General features: G+C 38.7%; 1 protein-coding gene across 3 annotated transcripts in view; it reads right to left on the bottom strand.

Annotated features, from left to right (window-relative positions):
* Window positions 1–6334: 6334 nt before the first annotated feature.
* Window positions 6335–16336, bottom strand: part of b3glcta (beta 3-glucosyltransferase a) — a 54604-nt gene continuing 44602 nt past the window's right edge. Inside the window, exons 11-16 of one of the 3 annotated variants that reach the window (XM_029446989.1) lie at window positions 15489–15602; window positions 9159–9258; window positions 8587–8706; window positions 7617–7761; window positions 6767–6950; window positions 6335–6702 (exon numbers count right to left, since the gene is read on the bottom strand). In XM_029446989.1, coding sequence (XP_029302849.1) covers window positions 6783–6950; window positions 7617–7761; window positions 8587–8706; window positions 9159–9258; window positions 15489–15602 — 647 coding nt within the window. In that variant the 3' untranslated portion in view covers window positions 6335–6702; window positions 6767–6782. Of the gene's footprint in view, window positions 6951–7616; window positions 7762–8586; window positions 8707–9158; window positions 9259–15488; window positions 15603–16336 lie in introns of all 3 variants that reach the window. The other 2 variants (XM_029446990.1, XM_029446988.1) reach the window with 2 other exon arrangements.

Genomic DNA, 16336 nt, shown 5'->3' with positions numbered 1-16336 from the left:
CATAAGAGGATTATGAGCTTTTCTGAAATGATTCCAATTTTATTTCCCACCTCCAACATCAAAGTCAGAAACTTTGATGTTAAAAATGAAACATATCTTTGAAAACATTTAGGCACGGATGTATTTAGTGAGTAATATTTAAAAAGATTGACTCGCATGCCAATGGATGCAATGTGTTTTTTTGTGTTCCTGGCCACTTGTGCAAATCCTAAAATGTATTACTTTTTTAATAACGCATGTCCATGTGGAGGAAGTTCTGCAGTTGGATTTACAAATGGAGCTGTGTAGCTTGAACTATTTTGCGAAGTAAAATACTGACATTAGGTGAGGTCAAAGGGAAGAACACAGGAAGTCACAAATCTAACCTTGTGAGGAAAAGCATAAAACATCCATTAAACAGCATGAATAAGTTCTCCCGCACTGTGAAAGCTGGGCTCATAGCTGACTGTAACATTCCAGATAATAACACTTCAGGTGAGAAGTTCTAAAAATACTAAATGAACTGGTGCAGTATTTCCAGACTTTTCTTCACGTCAGATACTATGGCTGCGACTTATGGCGCTTATGCTGTTCCGACTTACCCACACCACTCACAATAATTACATTTCATGTGGAGATGAAAGTGAACAGGTGGCTTTTTTTCTGCTGCTTTCTGTGTCTGAAATGTGTGGGAGGAATTATGACTAGTTTCATCACCTTGTTGTTTCATTGAATATTTACAGTATCAAAGTACCTGCACGTCAAGCATGTTTTGCACTCTTTATTTTCTGGTTATTGAATAACTATGATCATCATCATCAGAATGATGGTAGCCTTGCTTGCAGCATTTGAAAGCAGAACAGTATTATTCTAACACACTACCTGAATATAATGACTCAGTCAAGGACAGTTGCCTCAGAATTGGAGTTGCTCCCCAGGTAAAGCAGTGTGGCTGCCTGCTGCTCCTAAAAGGTTGGGTCGGGTCAAATTCGGAGGACAAATTGTCCACAGGCACTACTAAAATACCAATGAACTCACAGAGCTACGAGCCACACCATGCCTACACCATATATTAATGTAAGTGCAATGGTGTACATTAATATACCAGACAAACACATGTCCTTAGACTGTAGTGAAAGAAGACAGACTTATCACGTGTAGGGTTATACTGCTGCAGCAAAATCATACAGTGCACATTTTCCTCTATGACAGTTATACTCAACTCTCCCCTAATCCCGTAGCTGGGTCACACCTCCATACGTGCAGCTCATACAGTGTCGGGAACTGGAGGTGAAGGCTCACATAATCAAGTGCTCCCACTCCTTTCTCACTTTTCTTACAAACTTGTTAAAGTTAATGCTTTCCCTGAGCCCATGACTATCAACAGAGCAGCTGTCAGCCTCTCCACAATCCTTGTTACTTGAAACACCAACAAAAATATCAATTGAGTTTCAGTTAAACATTAAAGGCAAATTGATTTTACACATACACATTACTGATTTTACACATACACATGACTGATTTTACACATCAAGATCAGTTTACTTGTCATGAGCGGCACCACTCATCAGCAGGTAACCATTTAAGCTCTGTATGCCATCAATGTGCAGCTGTTGAAGGGAACCAATAACTGTTTTATTGTATTATTAGTCCATGGGGACACTGTAAAAACTACATTCAGGTCATAAAACAACTTAAAATGATACTGCCAACATCCTAATGCTCCCCTCAGGATAACTTCTCGGCTACCTTTTTTAACTGTAAATGTTGAATTCTGTTGATTTATGTCGAGGTTGTTTTTTTGGGTGTTAACCTCTCAACCTAGCTCTCTGTCCTATCTTTAATGTAATGGTATATTGTTATAGCAATAAAATGTTGATCACACAAGAAAATATGTATTCTGTGAGTGTATCTACAGTATATCAGCAGACTCCACTCTCATCTTGGACAGTTAATACTATCTCTCCCCATCAGGCATGATACAGTGTCCCATGCAGCCTGTACAGATACAAGGAGTCTATTGTTCCCCTGCCAATAAAACTGATTAACTCTGAATGATAGTGTGGGTCTCCACTGCACACATACACAGGATGCTTCACATCCCTATACTATCCTTTCCTTAGTTCCTATTATTTATTTATGCTGAGTGTACAGTAATTTAACAGTATTTCCCCCCCCTCCCCCCATGGTGTATATCTTTAGTTATAGTTTTTATATGATATATTTAGTTTTTTATCCAGCACTGCTCTTTTCGTGTCCTTGATGCTGTGACTTCCATGTTCAAGACAAATTTCCCTGCCAAGCACACTAAAAAGTATTTGATCTAATCTAATCTTCTCTTGGAATAAGAAGCTGGTGGAGGGTGAGTATTCAGGAATATCTTAATCGCTATCAATATGACAGCATATTATTTATTTTACTATAAACTCGCTATAAAACCAATCTCGTATAACCAGTGGTTAATATCTGCTAGCGTTTTGACCTTCAACACTTGTCCTTGGCCTGGTTTTTATTTCAACCTGCCCATTTACCAGCACACCTGCACACATTCAACACCCTCTGTATTTTCCACTCTGCCTCTTTAAAGAGATCCATCTCAAACTCAGTATTATAATTTGAATGAGTTTATTCTTTGAGGTGAAATTGTGCACAATCATATTACCTTTACAGGACACCCCTGAATTATACATATACATAAAAATAATTAATGTGACAGCCTTGTCAACATTCATTATCATGATTTTTTTTTTCTCCAAGTAGACAAGCAAAGAGATGGCTACTGCCGAGGAGCACCTTCTGAATGCATAATGTTTACAATCAGTACTTAATTTGATTGGATAGTATCAGTGAACTGTTCCATTGATATGAAGCTGTTTACAATGCCAGCAAAGTTACACATTGGACTCAGAAAACACTGCCTCGCTCATTTCCTGGCTTTATGTGTGTATCACAGAGAGGTGGGAGTGTCAGTGGTCTCATATTAGGGATAAAATATTAAAATATGATGAGTTATGAATTAATCAGCAGTCAATTTGACCCCTAAATGTAAATTATTTAAATAAAAATAAAACTGTTCCATTGAGTTCACTACTACACTTCTGTGTTCACTACTAAAATTGCTTTGCGCTAAACCCTAACTTCAGCATGCTAATAGGTAATATTTAGCAGCGCTAACATGCTAATAGGTGATATTTAGCAGTGTTAACATGCTAATAGGTGATATTTAGCAGTGCTAACATGCTAATAGGTGATATTTAGCAGTGCTAACATGCTAATAGGTGATATTTAGCAGTGTTAACATGCTAATAGGTGATATTTAGCAGCGCTAACATGCTAATAGGTGATATTTAGCAGTGCTAACATGCTAATAGGTGATATTTAGCAGTGTTAACATGCTAATAGGTGATATTTAGCAGTGCTAACATGCTAACATTTTTTAATTTGCACTAAAATGCAAAACACAGCTGAGGTAAATTGGAATGTCATTAGTTTAGGAGTTGGGAGATGGCTAAGGTTGTTTGTACAAAATGTCATGACAATTCATCCAATAACATTAGTTAAGATATTTCAGACTGAACCAAAGTGGTGGTCCCACCAACAGGACAACAAGTGTAACCTTTACAGAACCACATCGCTACAGCATGGCTAAAAGGCTATAACAGAAATGTGATCATTACAATATATGGCTCACAAGGCTTAATTGTTTACCTAATGAGATCACTTACTATATCTGGGGAGACTTAAGTTTTGTTTCATGTCTCATGATAGTTTAGCTAAAGAGAACTTGCACTGTTGTTCTCTGAAGCGGTGGAAAACAGATTGGCAACAAGTGAGATCACAGTGATGATAAAAGCATCAGCTGAGCCGACTTTGACAGAGATTTGAGATGGCACTGACTGCGGCAGCTCTTCTCATCTACTCCCTTTTGGAGACCCTGCTGGTCACAGTAAATCCTCAGAAGAAAACGCACGCATGTTCAAACAGATCCTACTGAAAATTCAAAAATCTTCCAACTGCTATTCAGCCAGGACTCTCAACGGCTCACACATGCTTTCATTCGGTTAAAAAGCTTTGTGAATATTAATCCGGCCATGTGAACCCCAAATCTCTAGTTACAAAGATGAAGGCAGATGTTGAAATATGAAAACATAAACTTTCTTTACAGTTTATTTGCAACCAAGCTTCAAATGGAGGACTAAAGATAAATAGGGAGTGTCTGCAAAGTGCCACCTTTTTGCTGCTGTTGCCAACTTAATTCACAGCAATTCTAAAGGGCTAGTCCAAATGACAAAACATGCTGTCCAGTTTTTATGGGGACTATTGGTAGAAAATATCTCAGAGGCAGGTATTGAAACACCTCGACCAACTAAACTGAAACGATCTGCAGACAATGTTTTTTTTTTTTTTTGTAATTTGAGTGAAACAACTCTTTTAAACTGACACAAATGCTTAACGGGATGAATATTGTCAAGTTAAGCCTTACAGACCCGTTACCATTCTGCCCCTTCTCCACATTTGGACTGATTCTTGAAAATCTTTATATCATCTTTCATCATAAGTGAGTAATAAATAAATCACAAAACCCTGACTGGATGAAATGTGATAAGAAAGAGGACAAAAGGCAAAAAACTAATTTATTAAAACAGTTCACAGAGCAATATTGTAGCACAGATGACTGGAATTGAGGCAGACATCTGTGGTGTTTTTTGAAGCACATGATGCAAAATCCCATAAGTGACTAAAATAATCTTCAAAGCCAAATTCATAGCTGCATAGCTGTTGTTTTAGGCAAGTTGTTTCAGGAAAGGTGAGGACGTCACTAAGGACACTGAAAACATGTATTTTCTTCTGTGAATATCTCTGCAGAAGAGTTTACAGTTCAAAGTTACATTATGGTACGTTTTTTTAAGCATGATTTCTAAAGCACAATAAAATAAGGTATGGCAGTGAAGAGGCTTTGAACCAGTATTTAGACCATTATAGGAAAATAAAATATAATCCAGCAGTTCAAAATTCCAAAAACGTACTTTTCTTTTAACTGTTCAATTTTCTTCTGAGGGTGTGAAGTGCATAACCTGTTTCTAAAAACTCCGACTCTAAGCTGAACAGGAAATAGAGAATGTCTTTTGGAAGGATACAGTGCTACACTCATCTTCCTGATTGACTGTTTTGGACAAGGATTAAAGCATAAAAGTCAACACTAGACAAAGCTTAACCCGCCTTGAAAGTTGCTGCTAAAACGCTAGAAATAGTGGCGGAACAAGCATGTTGTGTGAACCTGCTTAGAATTATGAAGAGGATTTCCCTCAGTGCAAAGTACTGACATACCACCACTCATCACTCCATGTGTGGGTGAGTCCCACGAGGAATTTAACTTGTTTCCTGCAAATAGGTTACAATTCATAGGTGTATGAGATGTCTCCTTGACTTATTGCACTGCTTCAAATGCCTGAGGCTAATAGACTTCTCATGAACTCGAGCCGGTCTGCCGTGCTATTAGGCCAGTTTAAATTTAGCACCACATTACTGGCAGAGTCTATGAGTAGAGGAATATCTTCTGTATTACAGTGGGCTTTCCAGACTGACAGTAATGAGTTTAACATTTTCATGAGTTCAGTGTAATTAATATCAAGCATTTCATAATTTTCAGGTTTTCTAAATCTTGTGTGACCATGAGGCAGCAGCTACTTCCAGTTATTTCTTTTTAGAATGAAGCATAACAGCTGCAAATTAACTTTTTAAGATGGCAAAGAACCAAGAGGAAGGTTTAATTCCTCAACCGAGGCTCAAGGTCTTTAAAAAGACCTTTAATAATGGTCAGCAAATCATTGGGTCCGCCAATTTATTAAATGAGACCGTTCATTTTGCGAGAAAAAATGTGAAAATTAAAAATGAGAATTGATGCTGATGAAACTAATTTCTACCTCACACCTCAGGATATCAGCTTATGTTTTACAAGAAAGTAAGCCTCCTAAATTATGTTTATTTTTTGTGCCTTTGACTGAGGTCAAAGAGAGCCTTGAGAAGCAGATGGTCTGAGCCAAAAATGTAATGAGGGCTTTTAGGTGAGTCTAAAGTAAAGGTAAGACATTTATCTGCCCGAGCAGCAGTTGGTCCCTTTGAAAGACTGCATGTTGGGTACATTTTGGGAGTAATTACAAACCTTCAGCTTACTTTAAAGAGCTTTAATGCCTTTAAGCTGCACCAATAGCAGTGTTTCACCATCTTAGTCTTAGCCTCAATTAACCTTTAACAACTTCATAATTTATACATAACTGCCAGTAATGTAATTTAGTTTGAACCTATCTAAATCCTATTATAAGCCCCCAATGAAATAGAAAACAAAAAAACATTCTGAAATATTTATACTTTTATGTCAAAATAGAGCACATTGTACAGCATATGGGATACTTTTTTTCAAAGACACAGTATCTCCAAGAGAAGAAGATCCTCGTTTGTAAGGTTCAGATTATTCATAGGATATAAATATACACATAATGTATCCATACTTCCGAAATAACAGTAACCTCAACATGCAACTCAGTCATGAAGACACTGACAGATTAAGTCATGGACACACACTCGCATGGTCCCTCTTAATAACATCAACAATACAAAAACATTTACATCCGTGAAGGACAATATTTCAGTTCCATGACTTCATAAAGCGGACACACACACACACACACACACACACACACACACACACACACACACACACACACACACACACACACACACACACACACACACACACACACACACACACACACACACACACACACACTGTGTGCTTAAAATGATTATAACTCTGTCTTAGCGCTCTTATTAAGTCCATCTGAAGCTTTGGCCCTCAAGTCATCCTTGAGCCATTTGTTGAAAACAGCAATGGGGTCGATGTTCCAGTGTTTATGGAAAGAGATGGGCACCTGGTGAGCTAAGAAGTCTCTGGCATAGTCCTCTGGGCGTGCCTGAAAGGTAAGATTAAGTACAGTAATTTAGATTTGGAAGCAGCCACAAGAGAATGTGTGCAAGTGCTGCAGAGAGCAAGAGTGAAGGTGTGAAAGAGTACGCTTATGTTGAAACAGATACAGCATGCTAAAAACTGAGCCACTGCAACTTTTGTGTTTTTAGAAATGATTTCCAACTAAACATGAGTAACAATGTGTTGATGTTATTGGCTGATTCTCTGACACAGTGACCTATAGTTTGGATTAAATCATTGTATTGGTTCTCAGATACATCAGACTTAACGACACGTCCTGAAAAGGTTAACACATATAGATGCCCATTCAGATCCATAATAATTGTAATTAAACTCATATTTAATTGATATAGTACTTTAATGTTTATGTTTAACCTTTACAAAACTAATTCTGCACAAATCTTGAGTTGTCCAATGATGTGAATAGCCGTTATACTCATGGGAATCTTTCCCATCCGCCCCATGTGACGTGAATGTGACATGCTGCTGCATTTACATCATGTGAGCAGAATGGGACAGTTTTGCAGAAACATTTTTGAATGGCATTTCATCCAAAAGGAAGTGAGAAAGAAATCCATCAGTCTCACCGCCTTAGGTACAAATACACACAGATAGAGACACAACAAATGTGTTGTAAGAGTGTGAATACAACCTGGTGGAAAAGTGGACTGTGTGTGACAGGCAGTCCAAGGGCATTGAGGCACATTCCCAGCACCATGTCATCCGGCGCGTCATTGCTGTAGCACTTGCAGCCACTATTAAGAAGTTGGACCACAGCCTCCCTGCTGAACACCATACTGCAGCCGCACAGAGACGGACATCAGAAATGTTAGTGAATAGATACACTACACAGCCAATTTAGTTGCACTGTAAATTATCGGTTTAGAAACTAGTGTTGGAAATGACCGGGAAATAATAAGCATGTCTTTCAGCTGTCATCTTAAGGTTCAGCGTGCTTATTTTAATCAGTCGGTGAGAGGGCGACAGCGTAGTGAGTGAAACTGAAAATCAAGCTGTGAGGGAGATGTGGCTCTGCACAACAATGATGTGACATCTCTTTGAAAAGAGACGCAATCATATATGAAAAAAACAAATCTTGGGCTGCCAAAATAAAATTGCCACTCAAAACAGTTATTAGAAGATATCACTTTTAAGAAAACTGTCACAGCGACTGAAGTGTCCCTAAATAGAGTTTTTCACACTGCTCACTCACAGCTCACAATATATGTGTCGTACAGCCTTCCTTCCAGCACTGACAGCTGACATATAACGTCAGCGTATTGCCCACTTCTTCTTGCATGTAATAAAAAGAAATATGTATCTTTTGGAATATTAGTTTTTTTGCTATACGTTTGCATTATGTATTGTGTCTTCTTTTTATCAACTGACCGTCTGTTTACTGCATTTTGCGGTGATTTATTCTATTATTTATTGACTATCTTTAATGTAATGCAGCCTGCAAACCACAATTTCCCTTCAGGGAGCAACACAGTTTTGCACTGAATTGAAAGGTGTATCGGTAAATTACAGATTACAGGATTTCCATTACATATTTTATAGTCTCTCTGCTGCGTCTGTATCTTCCATCATTATTCCCCGAGCATCCCAGCTATGAAACTCACCCTCCACCTCCCGTGATGTAGCTGTAGCCGCCTTGGCTCAGGCCATAGCCGTACCTCTCCCCTAGACACACTGGTTCAGAGGGGTTGTAACAGCTCAGCAGGACTTGCAGTCGGGAGAGGCTACAGGAAGCACAGATCAAACTCATAACACACTCCTCATCGTTGTACACACAAGCCAGCGCGTACACACATATAAAACGGTCCATTTACGAGCTACAATAACTGCTCTCCTTCAAGAACTATAACACATCCAGAGGCTTCCACATGAAGGGGCAACCTGCCAGATAGAAGTGAAGCCAGCTGGACTTAAATTTATGTACTGAGCTTTTCAGATGTTCGACAGGATGGTAATATCTCTGGAACTAATTTTCCCCAAAATGACTTAATTCCAAACGTTTCTCTCTTTCGATGTGCAAGCATTTTCGTGGCTGTGTGAGACAGAATCTGTTACAAAATGTATGAATACCCGTCACTCAAACTTTGAGAAAAATGAAAGCGTGGAATATAAAGAATGAGACACTGTGTTCCATTTGAAAAAAGAGAAAACCCATTTTCAGATCATGAAAATATACCTGATAAGTGTGTCATCGTCGACAACAAGGAGCCACTTGGTGTCAGGGACAGAGCTGCTTAGAAATCTTTGAAGGATGGCGAATGTTTTCCCGCAGTGGCCTGCAAACAGAGACATGCTATCAATACACTGGCCTGTATGACTTAATCACATATTGACCATGTGCTGTATTCTGGTTTACAAAGATGAATGACCTTGTTGCAGTAAGAACAGGTATAAGCAGGTGTTTACATGCACATACACGCCTCCATACACACAAACACATACACAGGACAACAGCTCTGCTACAAACTGAACATAGTCATAAATTATGCTAAAGGTTTTAAAAAGGTGTCAGGCTAACTGCCAGTCACAATTAGTAACCACATAAACAAAAACATTAGTAAGGCCTCAGTTTTAAGGAAATAGACACAGCTCCATTCAGTACAATGAGTGAATGAATTGTTCAGAATTAAAGGCTCCTGTGGGAATCCAGTCAGAATAATGTTGATATTGTCAAATAAACATTAGAAATAGGGTTTTATAAAAAAAGAAAACAAAAACTATTGCAACACTTTGTTAAAAGACTTTCACTCTCTTCACTCTACGAGCGTGTGGGTGCCCAAACCTAACAAGGGTGCAGAATAGCATCATAAATTACAAAGTGTGAACAAGTAGTGGCTCTGCATTCTACTCCAGGGCACCTCAAAAGAATTCATGGCAGTATGCGGACACACCAGCCACTTCAGTGATCAAACAAGTTTTACAGTCACCTTTGTAAGATTTCTATTGCACAGCATTAAAGAAAATGTTCTCAATGTGAGGGTGTGTCGTTTAGAGCTTGGTGAGCCGAGAGAAAGCTGTTGTCTATAGCCGAGCATCTCAAAGACATAATATTAAAAAGGTACGTTTTGGCATGATGAGCCTGGAAGATCAAACTATTGCTCTGGCATTTTTGACATGACTGCCAGATGGAACAAAATGTTCTGCCAACTGCTGAAAACGAAAAAAAAGTGATGTGGCAGTAAACAACAAATACAAGGAACCAAAAGAAATATACTCATCAAATACCTGCACACCATCAGGGCTGAGACATGGAAATCCCTGGTGACAAGCGTCACAAAGAATACTGAGGCCTTACTGTTTTATTTATAAAAAGGCACCCACTGTGCTTTTCCCCCTAGTATCTGAATATAGAATAAGTAAGGACACCTTGAACAACTGACAGGAATACAAAAAAAAGCAAAAAAGCACTATTAGAGGCAGATCTCCAGATAAGCCTGGCAATGTTATCCGTCGTTGGAGGAGGTTAGTGAGTGACGTTCAGGGGCATGGCAGCAGGTTCCATGTTCATGTCTCATGCACTTTCTATCATTTAAATGTCAGCACGAAAAAGATCCCCCACCACTGCTAAATTTAGTGTTTACCATTTTCCAATTTCAAGGACTTGCATCACACTCCCCATCACTTGCTCTATTCTGATTATCATGAGTTTATTGTTAAACTTTCAAAATACTGTATATACTGTAAGGGTTTTGAGTTTTTACCAGATGATCCCCTAAACAGTTTAAAATATGCTCAAAGCAAGTTTCTAGAGGCAACCAAGTATTTTATGGTTAAAATATAGTCTTTAGTGTCAGTCTGTCTGTCTGTCTAGCCACATTTCATATCTGCTTTATTAGTATACATTTTTGAAAAACACTGCTTAAAATTGATTAGCTAATATGAAATTCTGAACATTCTCTTCAAAAGATACAGAAATGTTACATAGTTTTAAGACTTGGGTCTCAAAGCACAGCCGAGTCAATCGAATCAATGAACTCAGTGGACGGTAAAAAAATAAGAATAACGGTGGAGAATACAGATTCTTGACTTATTGATCATGTGAACTCCAAGCAGCAACATAAAATCTGAGGTCTTTAAAAAGGACCAAACAGAGGCCAAAAAAAAAAGAAATTAAGCATGTCCCAACTTTGACTCAATTTTAGTCCGATAACTGATTCAGTATCACGTGGGTGTATTTGGCACAGAGGGATAGATAAACTGCTTATTTTTCATTTGACCTCCATCATATATAATTTCAGAGCACGTTTATCTGATTAACACAGTGGCTTACAATATATCCCTATGTGACGGACTCCATTGCATGTTTGTTTTTAAAGATACAGTGTAATACTAATTACATTTTCTGTTGTCATGGCGCTATTTAATCAAGGACCATTCATCTTTAAACATACTTATTCTAGACACCTGTATGTATTCTAGTATGTGAATTGCAGTATGAGTGCTCTGTTTGACTGACAGTATGCATAGTTACTAAACAGAGAGTAACTTCAGTATCTGGCTGCTTTCCAAACTAGAGAAAATTCCCCCGCCTCGATGACAGACAGTGGATTGCTGCCAAACTTCCAACACTTGATCGTTTTCTCCAGAAAGTAGAAGAACTGGCATGCAGTGCAAGGCAAAATTAAAGGAAAAGAGACACTTTCTCCAAGATGACCTATCCACAACTGGCTACAGAAAATACTAACATAATTTATCGGATGAGAGGAGCCGAGCCATGGCTTTTTCTGGAGTAAGACATCAAACTCGCACACAACCCTCGGCACCCTGGGTTAGGGAACGTGTCGAGTTATGCAAATGAGCAGGTTTGAGAAGCCAGACAACATACACTTTTCTGTCATGGCATAATCAGCGGCCAGCCTGCCAGCTCGGCAGTATGCAAACTGTGAATGGGAGCACACGTTATCTCTTGCTCTGACCCCAGTCGTATGGAGGGAAAATATCATGAAGATAATTAAAAAATCTGCTAAATGGAACTAAACAGACAACCGTTATTTAATCTTTAAGTCAGAATCGCTAACCAGTTTACCTACTAGAGCTTCCAATTAGCGAAATGATATTTAAAGAAAAAAAAGCAAACATTCGTTATAGTTTAGCCTTGTTAAATGTGAGGATTGTACGTTTTTCATAGCTATATATCATATCATAGTAAACCTATTATCGATAATGTGTTTTCTTTCTCTGTCACAGTTGCAGGTACTGTATGATATTTTTTTAGGTTTCAGATACCGATGTTGTATTGGACCACTATTAAAGTGATGTTTCTCTCATGTGTTCTTCCTTTTTACTCTTCACATATTAAGACTTTCAACGTTACACCAGGTATGCTATCTCGAGATGTTCTGCAGTTATGATGAGATGCATTAGCGAGCTTAGCATATAGTGGTTTTTGTATTGATGTAAACTACACACACATTTGCATTTACTGGGGGAAATAAGAAGCAACAGGCTGGACGAAATACAGATTGTATGGTCTTACTCTTTACAGATCAACAATATCTAGTCCCAGTGTGACGTAATCAGTTTGAAATCGGATTTGAGCATTCTTCAAAAATCTGATCAAACTTCATGCAGACATTTCCATTTAACATTAGATCTTTTTAAAGTCCAATGTGATGACTCCAGTGAGGATACAGTGGAAATCTGAGAGCATTGACAGTTATCAATGCTATCTGTAGTTTAGTGTCAGAAAGGCAAAGGAGCTGCTAGAGGATTTGTTACAGAATGAGAAGCCGCCGGGACCGCGGTTTGCATATTAACAACAAACTGAACAGATACTAGAGTAACTTTACAAGAAAAGGTCGACTTCTTGATGAGCCTCAGCTTTGCAACAGACTAGTCTGCATGTTCCAGCAAGCAGCTGGTGGCAGTTTGCATCCTTCGCTGCCTTAATGCAAAGGAGGTCCTTGTTAAAGAGCTCATCTGCCTGGAGTCAGTAAGTGAGGGGAGGCTGGAGACTAAACCACACTCTTTCGAACAACCTTCAACCCTAAAGTGGGCTGAAAGTGGCCGATGCATCATCACAATAATGTGCAACATGAGAGGTCTGAGGTGCTGTTTTGTGCCGACAGCAATCAGAGTAAAATTATTCGAGTCCAAATGGCCTGTGGCTAAGGCAACCAGGCGGATGCAGAAGCAGAGAGCTACCGCTGTCTTCACACACTACCCTGGATAGCTTTGAGTGATCTAACACTCCCTTATATGTTGTCATACTTGTTTCTGATTATCATATGATGCATCTCTAGCATCCAGCAACTCCCTCAAGAGAAGCTAAAGGATGTTGTTGGGATGCAGCTTCTCCTGAGGGATCTCGGCTCTCAGACCCGTTGGGGGATGTGCTTTCCCTCCCGAGAAGCCTGAACTGTTCAAGAGTCTCCCGGTCAGCCAGGACCTGCAGTGTCCAGTGGTGCACCTGCAGTGGGAACCACCTTTGGGCTTTGTGACCAGGTGCAGCCTCTTAATGCAGAGGAACTGTGGTTGTAAACTTCTGAACTCATGATTTTCTCCTTGATTTCAACTTACTTTTGAGTAGAAGTAGAAATTTCTTCCATTCGAGAACATACTTTCATAGAAGATAACTATTACTCTCATATGTGTCCCTTAAAAAAGGTATATTATGCAGCATTTTCCTAAAGATTTACATATAGACATGCAAAAACATGGAATGCTATGTGTCTACAAGCAGCAACCGACAATCCTAAGTACTTTACCTTTAAATATAAAAATACATCGAGAAGACTGGAAACAGAGGCAACAGCTAATCTGGCTTTTTCCCAAGGTAAAAAGTCAGCCAACACCTCTAAAGCTCACTGATTGACATGTTTTGTTTGTATATTCTCTACAAAAACTGTAAAAATGACAAGCTGGGGCTTTGTGCCAGACTAAGTTCCAGGTGCATCCTCTTTTTGCCTGGAAACCACATGGTGATGACAAGACTTCAGGAAGTCACTGCTCCTGGCCAAGAAAGTGTCCAGCACATTACCCCCACATAAAACCAGTGAGCTTGACAGGTCTTGGCAGATATTGTCACAGGCCAGCTGCTTCCAGTGATTATGTTAGCTAAACTTAGCTGCTTGCTGTAGCTCCACATTTAATGTACATGTCATCTAACTCTCTCCAAGAAAGCCTAGAAACTTGTTGTGAAATGACAAACTATTCCTTATATAACAACCCTCGGCTACAAAGTTTGTAAAGATGGACCTGGCAGTTGGTTTGACAAAGTTCAAAAGGTTAAAGTGTGCCGGAAATAAACTACATGTGATGACATTTACTAATGACAGATCAACACCAGCTCTTAAAAAAAAGATATGTGGAGCAAACATTTCATCAAACACTAACAGGCCTGCAGTCTGTTCAAATCAGCAGGGGATGTTGGCCAAGCTTGTGCTGATCAAATGTGAAATTTATTGCTCTCAGTTGGAGAGAAGCTCCTCAGATTCAAAAACAAACAGAAGGCTGAGACCAATTTATCACCTCAAAGTATTCTGAAAAACAATTAAAAAAGAAAGCATGCCATAGTTTTAAAAGATCTTAGCAGCATAATGCAAGCAACTCCCAACATAATTGACTACAAACTCAGGTTCACATTTCATTTTCTATGTAGCTCTGTTTATTATGCTGCTGACCATCCACCCATTACCCAAGGCCTGTATCTGTAGTAACTGAGGCTGAAGGAGTTTAGCATATTTATTTATTTACCAGGGACAGTGCACATTAATCAACGTTTCAGTTTCCACCTCAATGTAAATATGCCAGGGTTAGATAATGACCTCATTTTCATCTGTAGTCCCTGGGCAGGTTTTTACAAATAGTGTTATCAATAAAATGCTTCAGCAAGCACTACAGTACAGCACATTACAATAAAATACCTAAATACATTACAAAATGAGCAGATATGTAAAAACAATGATAGGATGTAACGGCAGTGCCAATGATTCCACTTTATGATAGCACGTTTGGTTTGCCTAAGCCATCTTTTCAGTTTATGTTTAAGGTTAGATAATTAATGCTCCCTCTTAATTCAATAGGAAGACTATTCCAGTAGTGGGTGGTCTGAGTGAGAAGACTGTTTGCCATGACTTACAAAATCTGTATTGTACAATAGAGACCTCTCTGGTAGTTGCTCTTGCTTCCCATGCTGCTACTATCCTTCCTTCCGCATAATGAGCTGACTGTGTGAGTAAAGCCCGTGTAAAACTTTAAAGATGAGGCAAGCATCGGCAAACTGTTTAAAACTATCAACATGAAATAAATGAGTTGTCTTGCTGGCTTGTGACCAGCTGGTGAAGCAGTATGTTATGTGTGGGAGATGATCATAGCATGCATAAAAAGGCCTCTGTTAGGTATGGCCTTATAAGCCTAAAGTAAGCAAAGTTGAATGTGGTAGCGCTGGCCACCTTTTGAACATACTTATAAAATGACAGATTCAAATCTAGAATGGATCCAAGATATTTAAAATCAGACACAGCTTTAAGCTTTTCTCCTTTAACAAAATAAAAGGAGCACTTACCTCTTTCAGTGTTTGGAACTCCTAAATAAATGGTTGGTATTGAAGGATCAGCGTGGTCACTGTAGTACTCTAAAAAGAAGGCATCCTTTTCCCAAGTCTTCTTTATCACTGGAACTGGAGCAAAGGGGAGAAAAAGTGATCAGTGTGTAGTTTCACAACAAGCAGACCTCTGGTTCTGTGCAATATACACTTCCCTGAGAAAATGAGCTTTTCATATTTATTGAAATACATGGTTTCTTTCCCGCATCTGTCTGTTCTTGGTAAAGAAAATTATATTAAAGAGAAATCTAAGAAATCTTCAGAGATGGAAAATAGATTGCAATTGAAAAAAGAACAAAAGGTGACAGTTTATGTTTCTTTGTTGAATGACTATGATACATTATCAGAACTAGGCTCTATGTGTATAACACAGATACAGATTTCCTGTGGATTTGATCGGGATCTGGCTGATGAGATGTGGAGGTTTTGTGACGAGTTTCTGGGTTGTCGAGAGGCGAGAGTGTACGGGCTGGGAAACAAAGAATACTATTTCATATCACCACACTGATATTATGTAACCATATTAAAATGAAAATGTCTCATGCAGGTCAGATGCTGAATGTCAGTCGTACTGTAGTAGACAATCAATCGATGCTAAGGAGCAGTTTGAAATGAGACACTAAAACAGACAACATGCAACATACACATGAACATTTGTGAAAAGACAAACGTACAAATACAAATGTATATTAGACTACTGGTAAAGTAAACACAACAAGTTACTGTATGACCTGAGATACTGAGATGTAATTCAGTTGTAAATAGAAAGGGATTTTAGTAAGAATTTACCATAATCAGTAAAAGCTACT

Source organism: Cottoperca gobio, chromosome 13 (genome assembly GCF_900634415.1).
Source record: "Cottoperca gobio chromosome 13, fCotGob3.1, whole genome shotgun sequence".
Taxonomy (NCBI): domain Eukaryota; kingdom Metazoa; phylum Chordata; class Actinopteri; order Perciformes; family Bovichtidae; genus Cottoperca; species Cottoperca gobio.
This window is presented reverse-complemented; position numbering and strand designations above follow the sequence as displayed.